The following is an 18,491-nucleotide window of genomic DNA, read 5'->3' as shown; positions in this document are numbered from 1 at the left end:
TTATTTGTCTATGTGTAGTTTGCTACCACAATATTTTGGACAATGTATGTAAAGAATCATAAATAGATCTGCCACAAATTGTGTGACTAATGAATCTGCCTTTTAATGATTGATAGCAATAATGTGCATTTTATGAGACAGATAGGAAAATCTTGTTTTACTTAAAGCAAAAGTCAGCACTTTAATTAATGCCACTTTTTATTGCATCTTTGAATACTTAATTATGAATGGGTTTTGTTTCCAGATATTCTTCCTTTTTCTTTAGACGCAAGGAGATATTTGTCATCCAGTAAGTTACTGCATGGCTAAAGAGTCCATGTGTGATTTCTAATGTGCTGTGTTCATTTGTGTGATACTATGCCTTATTAACTTTATCAAACATAGATGTTAATTTTTTCATGCCTAGGTATATTTTAAAACTTTTTCCCCCTTGTGTTTCAAGCTCATCATTCTAGCTCATCACTGGTAACATTTAAATTGTAGATAATAAATGGCCCTTCCAGATGACAGAGTAATTCAGTTTTTATCCATATGCCTATATGAACATTATTGTTCATCCAGAATTAGTAGTATTATATTCTGTTCCCATGCAATGAATGGGTGAGGGGAAGCCTTCCAGATGGGAAAATGTTCTCTGCTTTTTTTAAAAAAAAAAGAGCCAGAAATGGGTATATCCAGGTATACTGATGCAAACATCTTCAGAACATTTTTATATGGCAGAAGGGAAATTTTATCAGTGTTCTCCACTTTATTTTTCTTTTCAAAAGTCTGTAACAGAAGTGCTACTGTTTAAAGAAGTATTTTACTTAAAGACATGGAGATCCTATTCAGCAATTGAGTAACAGCTGCACATTTATAGAGTGAAAACATCATCTAGAAAGGCTCTCAAGAGTGGATTCCAGTGAACATTTTACCTCTGATGAGGTGACAGAAATCCATTTAAAAGTTTAAATTCAAACTTGACAAATCTTATTTGTAATGTTTACTAAACCTGAGTTTACATACAAATGGTTGGAAATCTTCCTACAACACAGTTTCTAGAGAATTTCTACAAGGGACTAATTGCAGAAAGTTAATGTACAATTCAAATGATTACCATGTGAGCTTTAATAGTGGACAAATGGTCCACATTATGAAGTACACAGATAGGGTCTGGACAGAGCCCCTCCCCACCCTTTATCCTCTGTAACAGTCAGACATGTCTCGCAGGTTCTACATTCAGTGCCCCACAAGTGTATTCCTAGGTTTCTACAGCAGCCTAATTAGCACCTAGGATCGTTTCAGGTCAGTAAAATTATGTGCAAGGTAAAGATTAAGCTCATTCTCCATGCATCCTACAGATGGGAACACTTACTATTTTTTCCCAAACACCATGCTTCTGAAATTGTGTAAGCTTGGTCAGTGCTAATATTAGAGTTGCCAGATCAAAATTTCAGTAATAAAACAAATTGGTTCGAATCTTCTGACCGTGTTCTGCCTCTGCCTCAGTTTGGCAACAGCACAGCTCACTTCCTGTGGCAGAGGAAATGATGGGCGCTTAGGCCAAAAAGAAGCATTCACAGAATGCAGTCATAGGATCCAAGCTATTGTTTTATGTGTATGAATGTCTTGGACTATTGTGAAGCAACAGTCTGGCTATTAAATAAAGATTATTGTGGAGCCTTTTCATGAGGGATTGTAGTTTTGTGCTGTCCGTAAAGGGTTAGCGTGATAAAGCTCTCAATTAAGTTGTTGAAAATTAGTTCCTTGGTTATTTCTAGCAAGTGTTTGTGGTAGTTATGAGCTAAGCCTTTAGTCTATATATTCATTTCTGTGGTTTCCACTGAACAAATCTCAATTCCCAGCAGATTTCAACTGACTGACCCATGGAGTAAGCTGATTCTGTGTAACAACATAAACTTCATTCACCATTCCCAATATAAATAAATGGGCTCTTTCTGAACCTAGACAAAGAACTCAAATAAGGGCGGGAGGGGAGAAAGTCAGTCTGAATTGAAACTTCAGCTAAACTCACCTATCATTCAAGACAAGAAAAATATTATGAACTCTCATAAGCCACGGTCATTTGGTATAGAAATAGATGAGTCAAAATGCATATTCTCTTAAACTCCAGTGAGATGATGATTCAATGACCACTTTTCAGTCACTGTTCCTTCATGGAGATAATGCACAAAAAGTTTATGACTGCATAATAAAGCCCTGACACATGGCTTGTTGAATTTATTATACACAATTATATTGTAATCAGAAATAAATAACCCCTGCCAATATATAATGCCCTGACCTGGATAGCCTAGGCAAGCCCGATCTCCTAAGATCTCGGAATTTAAGCAAGGTTGGTCTTGGTTAGTAATTGGATGGGAAACCTCCAAAGAAAACCAAGGTAGCAGAAGCAGGCAATGGTAAACCACCTCTGTTAGTTTCTTGCCTTGAAAGCCCCAGCAGGGGTAACCATAAGTCAGCTTCGATTTGATGGCACTTTCCACCACCACCACATATATGATAGATAACCTTCCTGCTTCTTTAAATTCACTATGATTGTGTCCTTGTTGAGTTAACATTTTCTTTACAGAATAGATCTGAATGGTCAATTTTTTGATAATACATTTACATTACAGTGCTGAACAGAGTTACTTAGTCCACTGACTTCAATTAACTTAGACAGGTATGACTGTGCTTAGAAGGACTATACTCTGAGTTTCCCCGATTCCCACATTATGGACTACACAGGTTAGGTCTGGAAGTTACATTTCCCTCTCTGAGATGCAGTCTGCTGTTTCTCTGTCACTTTCAGTACCCACCAACTACACTACCACCAGGATCACACTGGATCCATATTCCATTAAATCCCCTTTTGGTAACTAAGACCAACAAGAGTGAGCAGTACCCCTGAAGACACAACGTTTTAAAATGATTAACAACAAACTTTATTTTAAGAAACATATAAAGTTCAGACCATTCATTTTTCTCAACATCCACTCCAATAAGGGAAAAAAATATAAACTAGTCAAAGAGAAAAAAAGTTCAAAATATACAACAATAAACCTTCCTCACTCTATTGTTAATATCTTCCATTCCTAATGTACCTCACTTTGCAAAGCCCTACCTACCTAGATTAGCCCATCCTAAAAGAAAAACTTCTTTCTTAATCGCCTTCCCAGTCAAATCCTCAGAACTCTTCACTCCTGGCTCTCCCTCGGTTCTTTCTCTCAATCTGTCATTCAAAGTCGTTCCACTCCTGACACATACTTTCTTCTCTCTTAGCCAACCACCTTATCTTTTAAATGCCTGTTAAGATGTACATAATTTGCAAATCTGGACCTGGACAGTCCAGCCAAGCCCCATCTCTTCAGATATTGAAGCTAAGCAAGATTGGCCTTGGTTAGTAATTGGATGGCAAATCTCCAAGGAAGTTGGGTTGATATACCAAGGCAGGCAATGGCAAATAATCTCTGTTAGTTTCTTTCCTTGAAAACGCCTGTGCAGGGGGGGGGGGCCCTCCATAAGTCAGCTATGACTTGATGGCACTTACCACCACCACACAATTCACAATATTTATGGCATTATCTACAGATTGAATATGCATTATGTCACACTGGGTCCCCATGCTGTGTCAAATATAACACATATATGTTTGTGGATCCCAACCCCAACAGCCTCGACCATCCATTTAGCAATGTGCACATGACGCTAATTTAATAAAGAACACTGCCGGTTAGCTGGACAATTATATTGCATGCACTTAATATATCCAACAGAATGATTGTCATGTTAGAAGCCTCTTTCCATATATGGATTGTCCTGGATGCATCAGGATGTCTGATTAGAAGACTGCAATTAATTATCATTGTCTACTGAGTACAACATTGAACCTGTAGAAGGAACATGTTGTTAATGCCCTTTACTCTTTCTGAAACTACAGGATGAGACCAAAATCTTCAGAACCAAGTTGCTTTCATTAACCATATACTAGCTTGTTGACTCTGGGGTACCTGAGCTTTCCTTTTTCTATTGTGGGCGTTATTTCTACTTGGGACAGAATGTGTGAGGTATGCACTATCCCAGTACAGACTGGAGCTGGTAGATATGGGGGTGGGCTTTATCAAACATGGCCAATGTCAAGCAAGGTTTCTTGCTGCCTGCCCAACCTCCATAGCATCCCTAGAGTTGATGGTGCAAGGTGCTCTCCCACCTTCTCTCCAATGCTATGCAGTGCCAAATCAGTGAGATATAAATCTGCCCTTCTGGCTGTGTTGTTGCAGAAGGAGAAAATTGACCTGGCTTGCATAACTGAGACATGGTTGGAAAAAAATGACATGGTGTACCTTTCCCAGCTAGCTCCACTTGATTATGCAGTTCTCCACCAACCCTGCACAGCTGTCAGGGGAGGTAGTGTTGTTATTGTACTCCTTGAAACTTTCAATTTCTGGAGATTCCCAGTACAAACTATTCCAGGCATTGATTGTATACTTCTTACACTGGGGACTAAGGATAAACTGATTATTCTACTAGTCTACCAGCTACCTAGCTCCCCAGCAAAAACCCATCCTGAGCTGGCTGAGGTACTCTCAAACGTGATATTGGAAACACCTAAACTGATAGTTCGGGGTGATTTCCATGCTGAATGTCACACATCAAGGCTGGGCCAGGACTTCATAGCTTCCTAGGCAGCCCTAGGCCTCTCTCAAATAGTGATGGGCCTCATGCATGAAAAGGACCATACTGTGTATTTAATCTTTTGCTCCAAGCCTTTAAGGAAGGGTTTCTTTCAGAATTGGTGATTCAGCTTGAAACATGAACTGACCATTACCTGTTGAAGTCAAGGTGAAATATGGCTTCCATATCCCTCAAAGTGGGGGACCCAGCTAAAATGGTCCACCCATGAAAGCGCATGGATCCTTCTGGATTCCAGAATGCACTGGGGAATTTTAGAATTTCAAATTCATGCTCTACTGAGGCTGCAGTGGAAGCATGGAATCTGAAGCTCCTTTCAGCTATTGACAACAAGATGCTTCTCGCCTGCCCCTTCCTCCCTTGCAGTAGAAACCAGCCCCATGGGTCACCACAGAGCTGGATGATCTAAAGAAGACTGGAAGACCTGGAAAGATGCTGACGGAAAACTCATGCTGAATCTGATAGAGCATGCTACAGAGCCCATTGGAAGATTTATGAAGCAGCTGTGATAGCAACCAAGAAACATTTTTCTACAACCATTGCATCAGCTAATTCATGTCAATTCCAACTGTTTAAGGTATCTTGACATCTTTTGACCCCTAAATCTGAATGCTGGTTCAAGAACAGACGACCCCTTTGCAACGTTTTTTGCTGATAAAATTGCTTGAATATGCTCTGATCTGGATGTCACCTATAATATACATGAGCCACAAGAAATGCTTAACACACTGTCTGGTTCATTTCTGAATTATTTTGACTCAGTCACAGTGATGGAAGCTGACAGAATTCTAGCCTCTGTGAAGGCAACTACTTGTTCTCTGGATCCTTGCCCATTCTGGTTACTAAAACCTTGCAAAGTTCACATAAAGGAGTCCTTAATGTCTATCATAAATTGTTCATTAACTCAAGGCACCTTCCCTCAGCCTCTCAAAGAGGCAGTCATCCAGCCACTACTTAAAAAACCATCCTTAGATAAAAATGATGTAGCCAATTTTCACCCAGTCTCTAATCTGCACTTTCGGGGCAAAGTGGTTGAGAGAACAGTAACTGACCAACTCCAGGCCTTCTTGGACAACACTGATGCTTTAAACCATTTTCAGTCTGGCTATGGGATGGAGACTCTAGTTGATGACCTCCACCTAAATGTAGAAAAAGCAGTGCTTCATTTTTGCTCCTCCTGGATCTATCTGCAGCCTTTGACATAATAGACCATGCCGTCCTGTTGAGTTATTTGGAGGCAGAAGTAGGTATCATGAGATGTGCCTTGGATTGGTTTAATTCGTTCTTCATGGGACAGACTGAAAAGGTTGATATTGGAGACCAGCGAGCCTCAGAGTGGGAATTATCGTGTGGGGTTCCACAAGGTACAATCTTATCCCTCATGTTATTCAACCTCTATCTAAAGCCTTTAGGAGAACTCATTCATAACTATAGAATTGGATGGCATCAATATGCAGATGATACCAACTCTATATTTTGTTATCCAAATCCCCTAGTTTAAGTAGGTGCTAGACAGTTGTTGTCAATTGGCTGAAAGCAAACAAATTGAAACTGAATCCAGACAAGATGGAACTGATGCTGGTTGGAAAAGCAAAGGTCTTGAACAACGTATTTCCAACCTTTGATGGGGTTCATTTAACCCTAGCTGACTCAGTTAAGAGCCATGGGGTTATACTAGAACCAGCATTACTGCTGGAGAAGAAAGAAAATGCAGCTGCAAAAAAGGCCTTTTCCCAACTCAGACTAGCCTGGAAGATGGCCCCCTACCTTGACACGGCCAATCTCACCACCTGGATTCATAGCACAGTAACATCAAGACTAGACTACTGTAATGCACGCTACATAGCTCTGTCCTCAAAGTCAATTCTGAACGCCGCAACTCATTTACTCTCAGGAATTAGATGGAGTATTCATATCACTCCCATTTTGTAGTCACTCCATTAGCTTCCCATCAATGACCAGGCTCAATTCAAGGTCGTGGCTGTCACATTAAAAGCTGTTTATGGCCTTGGTCCCTCATCTATGTGACCACCTCTCTCCCTATGTTCCACCATGGCAGCTTTGCTCATGTGATCAGGGCCTCCCGCAGATACCATCTTGCAGTTGGGAAAAATCAACAGCTGCCTACATGTGTGCTTTCTCTGTGGTAGCCCACAGCTTATGGAATAAATAATAATAATAACAACAACAGCAACAACATTCAATTTATATACCACCCTTCGGGACAAGTTTATACCCACTCAGAGAGGTTTACAAAGTATGTCATTTCCTGAGGTAGTCAGGAAAGCCCCCACTCTCCTGGCTTTCTGCAAACTATGCACAACTGCATAGTTTGTGGAGGACTGTGTCATAAGAAATAGCTCCGAGAGATGTTTTTAGTAAGGATGGGGACTAAACTCTATTGTGTACTGTCTGCTCATGTAGATATGTGCCTGCTAGGGAGTTTCCACACTGCTAAACATGCCAAGGAAATTGGTTATTCTTAGACAAAAATGATGAGGCCAATTATCTCCCCGTCTCTAATCTGCCCTTTCTCGGCAAAATGATTGAGAGCGGTAGCTGACCAACTCCAGATCTTCTTGGAAAACACAAGTGCTGTAGACCCTTTCCAGCCTGGATTCAGACCAGGGCATGGGAGGGAGACAGCACTAGTAGCATTAGTGGATGATCTCCGGCTGAATATACACAAAGGCCGTGCCTCCTTATTGCTCCTCCTGGATCTATGTGCAGTCTTTGACACAGTAGACCATGCCATCCTGTTGAGGTGTTTAGAGACAGAAGTGGGCATCAAAGGTTGTGCCTTAGATTGGTTTAAATGGGTTCTCATGGAATGGACTCAAAGGATTGCCATCAGAGATCAGCTATCTCCAGAATGGGAGCTATCTTGCAAGGTTCCTCAAGGCACAATCTTATCTCCCATATTATTCAGCCTCTACGTAAAGCCTCTAGGAGAACTCATTTGCTGCTCTGGAGTTGGATGTCACCAATATGCAGATGACACCCAACTCTATATCTTGCTATCCAGGTTCCCACAGGATGCAGTAGAAATCTTGGATTGCTGCCTGACAGCTGTGGTGAAATGGCTGAAAATGAACAAATTGAAATTTAACTCAGATGAGAAGGAAATGATGCTTGTTGGGAAGGCAGAGATCTTAAAAGACATTGTACTCCCCACTTTTGATGGAGTTCATTTGACCCTTGGAAACTCGGTTAAGAGCCTAGGGATTATACTGGATCCAATTCTACTACTAGAAAAACAAGTTATAATAATAATAATAATTGATTTATATACCACCCTTCAGGACAACTTAATGCCTACTCAGAGCGGTTTACAAATAAGTTATTATCCCAACAACAAACTCCCTGTGAGGTTGGTGGGGCTGAGAGAGCTCCTAGAAGCTGGGACTCACCCAAGGTCACACAGCTGGCGTCAAGTGGAGGAGTGGGGAATCAAACCCGGTTCTCCAAATTAGAGTCCCACGCTCTTAACCACTACACCGAACCGGCTGTTAAGGCTGCTGCAAAAAATGCTTTCTACAATCTCACACTAGCCAGGAAGATGGCTTCTTACCTCAACATGGCTGACCTGGCCACCTGGATCCATGCTATGGTAACATCAAAACTTGACTATTGTACATAGGTCTTCCATCTGAGTTAACTGAAAGACTCCAATTGGTGCAAAACACTGTGGCCTGACTGTTATCAGGAGCAAGCAGGAGCATGAACATCACCCCCATTCTTTAGTCACTCCATTGGCTACCTATCAGTTACCGTGCTCAGTTGAAAGTATTGGTTATCACATACAAAGCTCTTCACAGACTTGGTCCGGCATACCTACAGGCCCATCTCCCTCCCTATGTTCCTCCACGGCAACTTCGCTCATCTGAACAGGGTCTCCTGCCGGTGCCACCCTACACATGGGCAAAATCAACAGCAGCTCGTACATGGGCTTTGTCTGTGGTGGCCCCTTCCTTGTGGAACAGCCTGCCTGAGGAGGTCAGGAGAGCCCCCACTCTCCTGGCTTTCTGCAAACAATGCAAAACTGAATTATTCAAAAAGGCTTTTGTATTGTAGGGAGGGGCCAGTTGCTCCACTAATGAGTTAGAGACCATAAACCTTGATACTGACTGTACTAATCTCACACTGTGTAATCCGCCTTGAGTCTCAGTGAGAAAGGTGGATTATAAATAATACAAATAAATAAATAAATAAATTTCATCTCTGTGCTCAGCTTTATGCTTGTTTGAAAATGTTTCTTTTACCATTCCCTATTATATCTGTTTCCCTGAATATTCTAATTGACATTCATTATTATACTTTGATCAGTGACTGTCCTAGCAATTAATTATATTGTTTTTTCACTCATATTGTTGTAATCTGTTTTAAATCTCAGTGAGGAAGGTGGACTTCAAATACACACACACACACGCCATAAATCAAGTACAGAGAACAATCTAGTCAATCTGAAGTTGTATTTCGTTCTACTGAAGGCAATTAATTTTCTGCTTGCAAAAATGGAATGTTTTTTAAATAAGTCATTTGGTTTGTCTACGAAATAGTGTAGTTTATTGTGAAGTACTTTAAAAATATTAGCTCTCTTCAGACAAATGTTATCCTTCTTTAGTATACATCTAAACACATGTAGAGGAAAACAGGATTGTACCTGCAAGTCAATCCCCCAGCCATCCCATTTTCATCACATGCATGCATACAAGTGTACATGCATATGCGTGCATGATTGTGGTTGATGTTTGTTACAAGTTTATAGTGTACAAGTGTACATGCATATGTGTGCATGATTGTGGATGTTTGTTGTTTGTATGTTGTAAACTGCCTCAAGCACTAAATATGGTGAAGAGGTGGTATATAAGTTAAATAAATGATTACAGCATTCCCAGTTGTCTAGAAGAGCCTGTGGGCATATACTTTGAAAATGAATGTAATTATTTATATAGATATGAATGACGGTATCCAGTCTTTCTGCTCAACATGTGGATGTTGGGAGATTCAGTTTACACCAATGGAAATGTCTGACACAACCTATTGTCAGGGTTTTTTGGGGTGAAAAACCTGTTTGGTTTATTAGCAGCACAATCCTGTTCCTGACACAGGTGTTGCCACAGTAATACTTTAAATAAGTTTTATTCATATTAGTTTGACCATTGAGTTGCATTTCCATTTTCCTGTTTTTAAAACGAATTTTTAAAAATAGGATAGCTCTTACCTGAGATTTTTTGGTTAGATTTATATACTGAATTTCTGCCATGAGATTTCTCCATTGACATAGCATTGTTACTTATTATTCCATCCTTCCCTTTTAAAACAACTTGAAGATTTTTCTCCTGAGAATAATTCCCTTGCAAGTAGCTATTTTTTCATTTTTAAGTTAACTTTAATGTGACTTTATTGTATTCTTTCAAGTAAAGCATCTCAAACTCTAATATGTTGAAGGTTACTGTTTATTTACTGTTTCTACAAAACCTTTTAATGTGTGTGTTATGATAATTATCTCATTCACTGTCAGTCCATAGTGCTGAGCCGCACTTTCAGCAACCTGAACATGGAGGTTGTCACAACTGAATTTCTAACATGTCCATCTTGAAATCGTGCCAGAAAGCAAAAAAAAAAAAAAAAAATCCCAGCCAGCTTCATTGATCAGTACACACCTATCTAGGTGAAGTACTCAAAAAGGTTGTCAGAATCACAACTGGAAACTGAGTTTTTATCTTCTTTATATCCTTAGGGGCAAAAGTAAGGATATTCAAATAATAATATTCATAAAGGTCTATCAGAGCAAATCGAAACCCTCACATTTCATATTTGGGCATCCCATTTGTGAACGTGACCCCCCCCGCCCAACATAATTTGTATTTATTGTATTATATTGCAGATTCCAATATAGATTTTACAATTTAAATTGCTTTTCAGGTATTCTGCCTCTGATCTGGAGAAACTATGCCAAAAACAGTACACTACATAAGAGAGTGATAATTTGCTACTTTCAACCCGGTTCATACCTTCCTCCCTCCCTTTAGAAAATTAGAAGTTATCTCAGAAGCCTGATTTTCTGAAATTCCTTCCATATTTTTTCAAATTTGGGGTACAGGATTTCATTTGCAAAACAGTTAGGAGTGTAGTAGCCTGGTTGAGAAGGGACCTGATCTTCAGACATCTTTGCCAAAGAGAATCTATGTCCTCCCCCTATATCCAAGCTCAAGACTATTCACTGACAACTTGAATGCGCCTTAAGTCCAAGTGAGAAAAGTGGCTTATGCATGAAAGTAATGATAACTACAATTATAATTGTTTAGATGTTGAGCAGCTTAGACTGCTTCAGAAAAAAACAAACACATACATGCATGTATTAAGTGAGTGTGTCTATGCAATAGTTCCTCTAAACATAAAATGTGCTTAAAAACACTCTTTGTGGGGAACAGCAGCGCTATGATATATCATGCCATATTCAGTTATTATAAACAGACTGCTCTGGATATGTGGAATTTTTTTGTCCATTATGAGCAGAGGAGTTTGGAAAGGATGTAAAAAGTGCAATAGTATAAACTTTCCTCAGTAAAGCTACCAAGTATGACTTATCTTTATACCAGTCATATCAAACTAGATTCTCCATAGTGCCAAAAATCTCTTTCCCAGGCTAGTAAAAATCTTAAGCATGTTTTGTTATTGGCACAGTGGCTTTTGATATTCCTTAACAGGCAGCAAACATATGTTTTAAAACGGAATCGTTTGTAACAGTGAATGCATTTCTGGCTTAACTGCATCTAGAACTTAACTGGAATGCAAAATATTGTCTGACTCACAACTTACCTCATATAACGTAATCTCTGTTGCAGGTTACTTAGTTATAGAAAATCCATCAAGTAAGTTGATTGCCGATTTTCATATTGTGACTACAGATTTGCTAGCTTGATGAATAGTAATGTGTGGCTCCCTTTTGTATACTTATTAGAAAAAGCTCCAAGCTGTGTGTAAATCATAAAAGCATGACTAATTGCATGGTAACTGGAGAAATGCTCTCTCTCTCTGGGGTGAAGCCTGCATGTCTGTGTTTTAGCTTGGCAAGTAATACAGGGATATTTAACTCCTTGGGGTTTAAATACCATGTCATTATGGGAATGAAGTCACTGCTATATTTTATATGACTAAATCCCTGCATTGTATAAAATGGTTTTTGTGTGACAAAAGAAGTATTATGCGCTTGAATAGAATGGAAAGGTGATTTGCAAAAGTATAAGTATCAAGACTGCATCTGAAGTATCCAGATTTATAAAACTCAGATTTTACATAGCAAGTAGTGTTACATCAAAAAAATCCAAGGATATTTAAAACAATAAGATTCTGTTCTTTCACAGCAATTGTAAACATGAAATGAATCATTCATATAATTATTTTTCTCTATATTGACATTATATATCTGAATTGTAGCATTCTGGTGGTTAAACAAGTTTTTTTTTTAAACCTAAAAGCTGCTGCTAACTTGATTTTTTAAAAAAATTATTTGCAGGCCAATAAGCAAGAAATGTTTTCTACAACATGTTGAAGAGCTTTGTTCAAACAACAACCTAAAGTTTCAAGAAGAATTTTTGGTATGTTACCAGCAGTTGTCACAACATTGCAAGACCTTCATTTGGTTCATGTGTCATATTTCATGTCCATTTTAAGCAGTCAAAGCTGTGAAGGACATTGTCCTTGATCATCAATTCCCAATTACCAGTTTGATTGTTTAGAAAAGGTTACATGTATTTAGTTACTTTTCATTGCAATGGGTGATGAGAATTATTCATACAAATACATTTGACAACAGCAGTAATTATCTGTTTGACTAACAATAAAATTCTTTAAATGGTCCTTTTAAATACTGTTTCTGTAGTTTAATGAGAAGTTCCTGGGGAAACTCCATCTTCTCACCAGCCCAGACCTAGGATGAATATCCTCTAAGAGAGGACCCTAACTGATTCATACTGGATTTCTGGGATGACCACAAGTCCCATATGATTTGATTCGATAAGAGTTGATGACTTTTTCAAATGTGCTTCATTGTATGCATATTTTTGAAGCAATAAGATACCTGGTTCCATTTTTTTCTAATACCAGTGTTAGATTTGTGCCAAAGTCTGCAGATCTTTGCACACAGGAGAAGCTGCGTTCACACAATTATGTGTACGGATATCTGCTCAGCTAGTGAAACTGATACTGGCAGATGAAGGGTCCACCATAAAAAACTGAGAAGTATGGTGCACATCTTAAGTATACAAAGTTGCCATTGGTTCTGTTGCACATTAGATGTGAACAATTATTAGATTTTTAAAAAGTATTATAGTAAAGCTTATATCTCATTGTAAAGAGAATTCCTAGAAGTTATTATATACAGCTCCTGACTGCAATCCTCATCTTACAGAGTTAATGTGACTGTTCTGCAGACCGAAAGCTCTGTGGATGCAATCCTGATTCACTGATGAATCAAGATGAGGATTTTAGTAATTTGGCACTATTTCATACATCACCTAGAAAATGCACATGAGGCAGAAGTGATGTGCCACATCCTGTCTACATCATGTATATGCTGGGGGTTCATTGTGAATAGCTGGTCATGTAGAAGCCTCTTTCACATGATTACGTCTCCTACTTGGAATCAGGAGGATCAAGAAATGGTACAAACAGGACTGCTGCACAACTGGGGATTCATTTGGAGGCCCTGGACTGTAAATTGTGTCATTTGCACTGTAAAGGGAAGGAAGGTGTGTGCTCCTTCTCTACCATATGAAGCTGGTAGGTAATATGTGAACTAGCTAGTGAGAATCTTTTACTCTTTAGGCACCTGTAGTTTTAAAGGGCAACAGTGAGTCTATGTCTACAACAATATGAGGGAAGATGAAAACTAACTTTTGGTAAAATATGATTTATTGCTGAGTAGATCTATAGCACGCAAAAACTTAACACATGCACACTTTCTCTGCTTCCAAGCAATAAAAGGAAGTTACGCAAAGGCATTGCTCTTGTTTAGTTCCCATTAATCTCCATAGAGAATCACAGGGGCAGTTTGCAAGCCCATTTTACCACAACCAGCAATGTCTCAGTCAATAGCAGTGCAAGTCTACTCCTGTTGAAAACAGATAGGTCTTCCAAAATGTGCGTGGCAATGCTAGAACTACGTCATTCAGAAAATATGCTTAAGCCTTGGACTTCCATTGCTTTTGTAAGTAACCTTTTCTACAGCTATCAAGTTTATAACATTTCCAAATAGATCCCCTATTTCTTAGAAGCATTGTATTCATCATTTCTAGCAACACACTCATTTGCTATTCCCCAAATCATTTGTCAGTCTCCAATGACTTTATTATTTGAGATTTATGCATTTGCCACAAATAGTCTGCTGTCTGGATCTGTGAATAATGAAGAAAAAAATCAATTGACACTTCTGCTATTAGATGATAACATTTCATCTTTCAGAGAATAACAAAAGAGTGAGAAGATTAATAGTATCTCCTACAGATTCTTGGTCATGGTCCTTTAGCACTGCTGGCCTGCATTAAATAATCCACTCACCATAAGATACCTCTGAAGAGTATGACATATAGAGCTGTTTATTCTGCAAAAATTGCATCTTGCCAGTGCAGGGAATTTGGAGGCACATTGTGCCATGCAGTTCTGCTGAACAGGTTTTTTTGTTTTTTGCTATCAACTGGCAGCCAACTTATGGTGACTTCATAGGGTTGTCAAGGCAAGAGACATTCAGATGTGGTTTGCCATTGCCTGACTCTGCATAGCAACCCTAGACTCTAGTGGAGGTCTCCCATCTAGGGCTGACTCTGCTTAGTTTCTGAGATCTGATGAAATCAGGCTGGCCTGGCATGAGCTGTGCAATTACCTTATCATTATTATAAAAAGCAAGGTAACTTTGCCACATCCAGAGATTTTTTTCAACACTGGATTTACTGGTCTGCAATTCTTTGCATACTTATCTGGGAAAAAAACCTTGCGAATATGCATAGAATTGTACTGTAAGTCTATTTGAAGGACCACCTGCTTCCATATGAATAGAAGGACAGGGAATTTGAATGGCCTTGAACAGACTTGATTGCTGAGATCATCTGCTTTATGTCCTATCACTGTCCAAGATGGTAGCCATGAGAGACAGAGCTTTCTGTGTGGTGACACCTCTTTTGTGAAAATATCCATCATCACACTGCTGGACTGATCCAGAAGTATAATGAAGCATTTTGGCTTCATTATACTGCTGGATCAGTATAATGCTTCAGTACTGAAGCATTTTGACTTCTCTTTTAACTTTATTTTGTCTGCTGAAATTATTATAAAACTTTTTTGACCACTACTGTTTATACATCACATTGTTATTTCCTTATTCTTTTAGCTTGTATAATTTATTTTACTGCTTTTTAGTTGATCCTATTGATGTTTTTACTCTGAACATTACTTTTTAAATTTTATTTTAATGCTGACCTTTTAATTCATAGTTTTTAATAATTCTGTATGCTGCCTTGGGGTTCTTTGTGTTCTAAAGTAGATTTGAGTATCATCTAAACTAGATCTGAATAAATGAATGAATGAGAAAGAGCTTCTGAAGCAGAGGTTTCTTCTGTTAGCCTATTTTCTACCGATATCACAATAGACAAAGTATGAAGTACTATAACTACTAATGAATTTCAATATATGCTGCAGTGTAGAGGGAATCAATGCTGCAATCTCACATCAGCTGGATTTTCTAAATAGATACTTATGATGCCATCCTAAGTACAGTTATGCTCTTATAAGCATATTGACTTCAATGGACTTTCAAAGGTGTGAGTAGGACGGCATTCATAGTCTTTCAGTATAATTAGGGTGCCTTTTGTGCTTTTAATTATTTTTGGAAATAAATCATATCGCTGAAATCTTTTTTCTGCACACTAATGATGACCTGTGTTGCTTTTCATGTGTAACATTTTCAACAGTGAAATCATAAAGGCAATAGACGTAACTCCTTGCAATAGACTTCATATTGTTTTGGAATTACATAATTGCCTTGCAATGTTTTGAAGTTTTCTTGAGCATTTAACAGTAGCCAATGTTCAAATTGTTGGAGTTGGAAAAAGACCCATTTGTTTATTTGTGGAGGTAGTTTTGATATGAATACTATGTGATGCAGCGCCTCAGGGATTCAAACAAACAACTCTGGTAGAAGTATCTTGGACTGTTGCTTTCACTGCTTCTTCTCTAACCCTTTTTAAAAATCTGTTGATATATTCTAGTTTTTATGTGAAGTTGATTTTACCACTTCTGTTCTTTTGCATTTGGATAATATTTAATACTTTGAATTGGGATGTGGTGGTCACTCCTCCTTTCTCTTAGCCCTGTTTGTTATGCCCAACATACATCTTCCTGCCCTTCCTGCGCAGAGGCAGAGGTCAGTGAGCAATAATAAGTTGCCAGTTGTCCCTGCTTGATTAAGTACTTACTCGTGCTCATACTAAAGAGTTAGGAAAAATGCATTACTGATAGGTGAGACCAAGGCACTGGGCCATCATTGCCACATTAAGGGTCTCGGGAAAGGCCCTCCCCCAACAGCCTCATGGAAACACAGAAGGTGACTTTATCCAGACTTCAAAGGTGAAAGCTTTATAAGCTTAGATTGTTCAGGCTGACAATCCATTCTGTAGCTCAGAATCTGACACTGCTGATGTAACTAGAGTTGACAGTAAGGTGAAAGGCTTCTGTAATATTACCAGCTGCCCTTAGAAATGCAACTTACCTCAAATCTCCAAAGTCTTTCATAACATTAAAAGGACACAATTGAATCCAATTAACTTATTTGATATCATTGTCACATATTCTGTCACAAAAACAAATGAAATAAAAACTCTAGGTACTGCTAGAATGCTTCAACATAAAACACAAAAAGCTAATATTACACCATGAATCTATGTCAAAAAAATCAGTGAATTTTCATTTTTATTCCATGTAACTTTTGATAAATGGACATGTGTATTCATGGTTAAAAGACAAACTTCCTTATTGCAGCCTCCTCCCACCCTGAAAGAAAAAAAAAATCACAGTACATAGTTCTCTTACTACATTACTACAGAAACTACAGGGTTTAGTACAGGGTTTGTTAACTGAGCTGGAGCAAAGGCAAGAACACTTTTCTGTTTTATATCTACAAACTTCACAATTAGAATGCATTATTAACTGATATAATCTTGTGTACGCTAATCTCGATAGCTGCGTTTAAGGTCTTTCTTTGACAATTTCACATCTGATTGAAAGATATCACACTTTATTTACAATAAAATGGAAATCTAAAAGATAATCTGATGTGTGTTATTCTGTAGGAACTTCCCAAGTTTCTACCAGACCTTGCCTCAACGGATGCTGATCTGCCTTGGAACAGATCCAAAAATCGTTTCCCAAACATCAAGCCATGTGTGTATTTTTCTGATTACTCCATTTCCACTTTTATAGTAGAAAAATGTGTTTAAATGTGTTCTGAATTCTTTTATCTCACTCTGTTGTTTGGGTGTGTATATGCATATTCTATTCTAATTCTTGTTACAAAATCTTTCTTTACATCCTTTTTTGTTTTGATAAGAGTTATCTATGAATGTTTGTTTGCTTACTCTCTCTGCCCATAATTTGCAGGTGCAGAAACTGTAGCCTCAAATAACTTCTTGGCTTTGTGACATAATCTGTATAGCAAAATCCTTGTTACTTTTCCTGGACTTCTCCTCCTGAAAAGCAAATGTGTAATATACTACAGTGTAAAATACAAATCTTTTAATATTCATTTTCCCTTGAAGCTTGTGATGCTTTTTAAAGGATACTTGTAAATGTACTGTGTAAGAGTCCACTAAAGATCAGAGTCAATATATAGTAACGTATAAGTCTAGGATAGATTTTATCACAGGAGACAGGAGTCTGTCTCTCTGTAGTCAACACTGCTTCATTTTTCAGTTAATAAGACAAGAAGTGCCATTATTATTTTAAGCATTAGCTGTGATGTGAGATGGGGGGCAAGGCATTCCTCTGTTAATGTAGCCACATTCTATGCTATTAACTTTTGAGAGCAGCTGCTCCTGTTATCTGCTGCTGGTTGAAGGCATATTCTGTGCTGTAATTTACAAGAGTTAAAAACATGCCCTTGTGGTCTGTTTGCAATATAATGTAATAGTGGAATGTCAACTTTTATTTGTTTCTTTTTTACTGACCATGTTAATTTGTCAAGCATATGTTCAAAATCCTATTTCAGTATTGTATTGTTTCTGTCTTTCCAGTATACCCCTAGTCTTGTAGTTTATATTGTAATGCCTATACTCCATTTTTAAATATTCGAGCATGTTCACATCAACATACGCTTACTTAAAAATTGACATTATATTCACATGAATAAGAACCACATTAGGATGTTATATAAAGGTAATATACAGATGAGAGAACAAATATAGAGAACAAAAATTCTGAAATATTTTCATCCATTTATCTCTTGTTATTGTATGAGTTGACAGAGAGAACAAGTGAGTTACAGCATCCACCTGAGAGAATTATTTGTCAATAGATTGACTACCAGAATGTGTGAAATCCAAAGGCTGAATAGGTAATAGAATAAAAAAAGATTCTTCGCTCCAGACTTTGCAGTCTATTTACAGCATTGCAGTTCCCCATTAAAATGAATACAGGATAGGATAGCAGATCATATTGCAAGGTGTTATAGATGCTTGTTTATAGAGTGATTATCATATGATGAAAATGAAAATAAAACTTCACGAAAGTATAACAGAAGGAAAATTACTAGGTACTAAAATGGT

General features: G+C 38.1%; 1 protein-coding gene across 1 annotated transcript in view; it reads left to right on the top strand.

Moving 5' to 3' along the window:
• PTPRQ (protein tyrosine phosphatase receptor type Q) overlaps nucleotides 1-18,491 on the top strand; it is a 197,034-nt gene that overhangs the window by 158,915 nt on the left and 19,628 nt on the right. Inside the window, exons 44-46 of the mRNA XM_054989033.1 lie at nucleotides 11,526-11,552; nucleotides 12,197-12,278; nucleotides 17,022-17,112. Coding sequence (XP_054845008.1) covers nucleotides 11,526-11,552; nucleotides 12,197-12,278; nucleotides 17,022-17,112 — 200 coding nt within the window. The remainder of the gene's footprint in view (nucleotides 1-11,525; nucleotides 11,553-12,196; nucleotides 12,279-17,021; nucleotides 17,113-18,491) is intronic.

The sequence above is a fragment of the Eublepharis macularius genome, chromosome 9, assembly GCF_028583425.1.
Source record: "Eublepharis macularius isolate TG4126 chromosome 9, MPM_Emac_v1.0, whole genome shotgun sequence".
Lineage (NCBI taxonomy): Eukaryota > Metazoa > Chordata > Lepidosauria > Squamata > Eublepharidae > Eublepharis > Eublepharis macularius.
The sequence above is the reverse complement of the archived record's forward strand: the minus strand, read 5'-3'. Positions and strand labels throughout refer to the sequence as shown.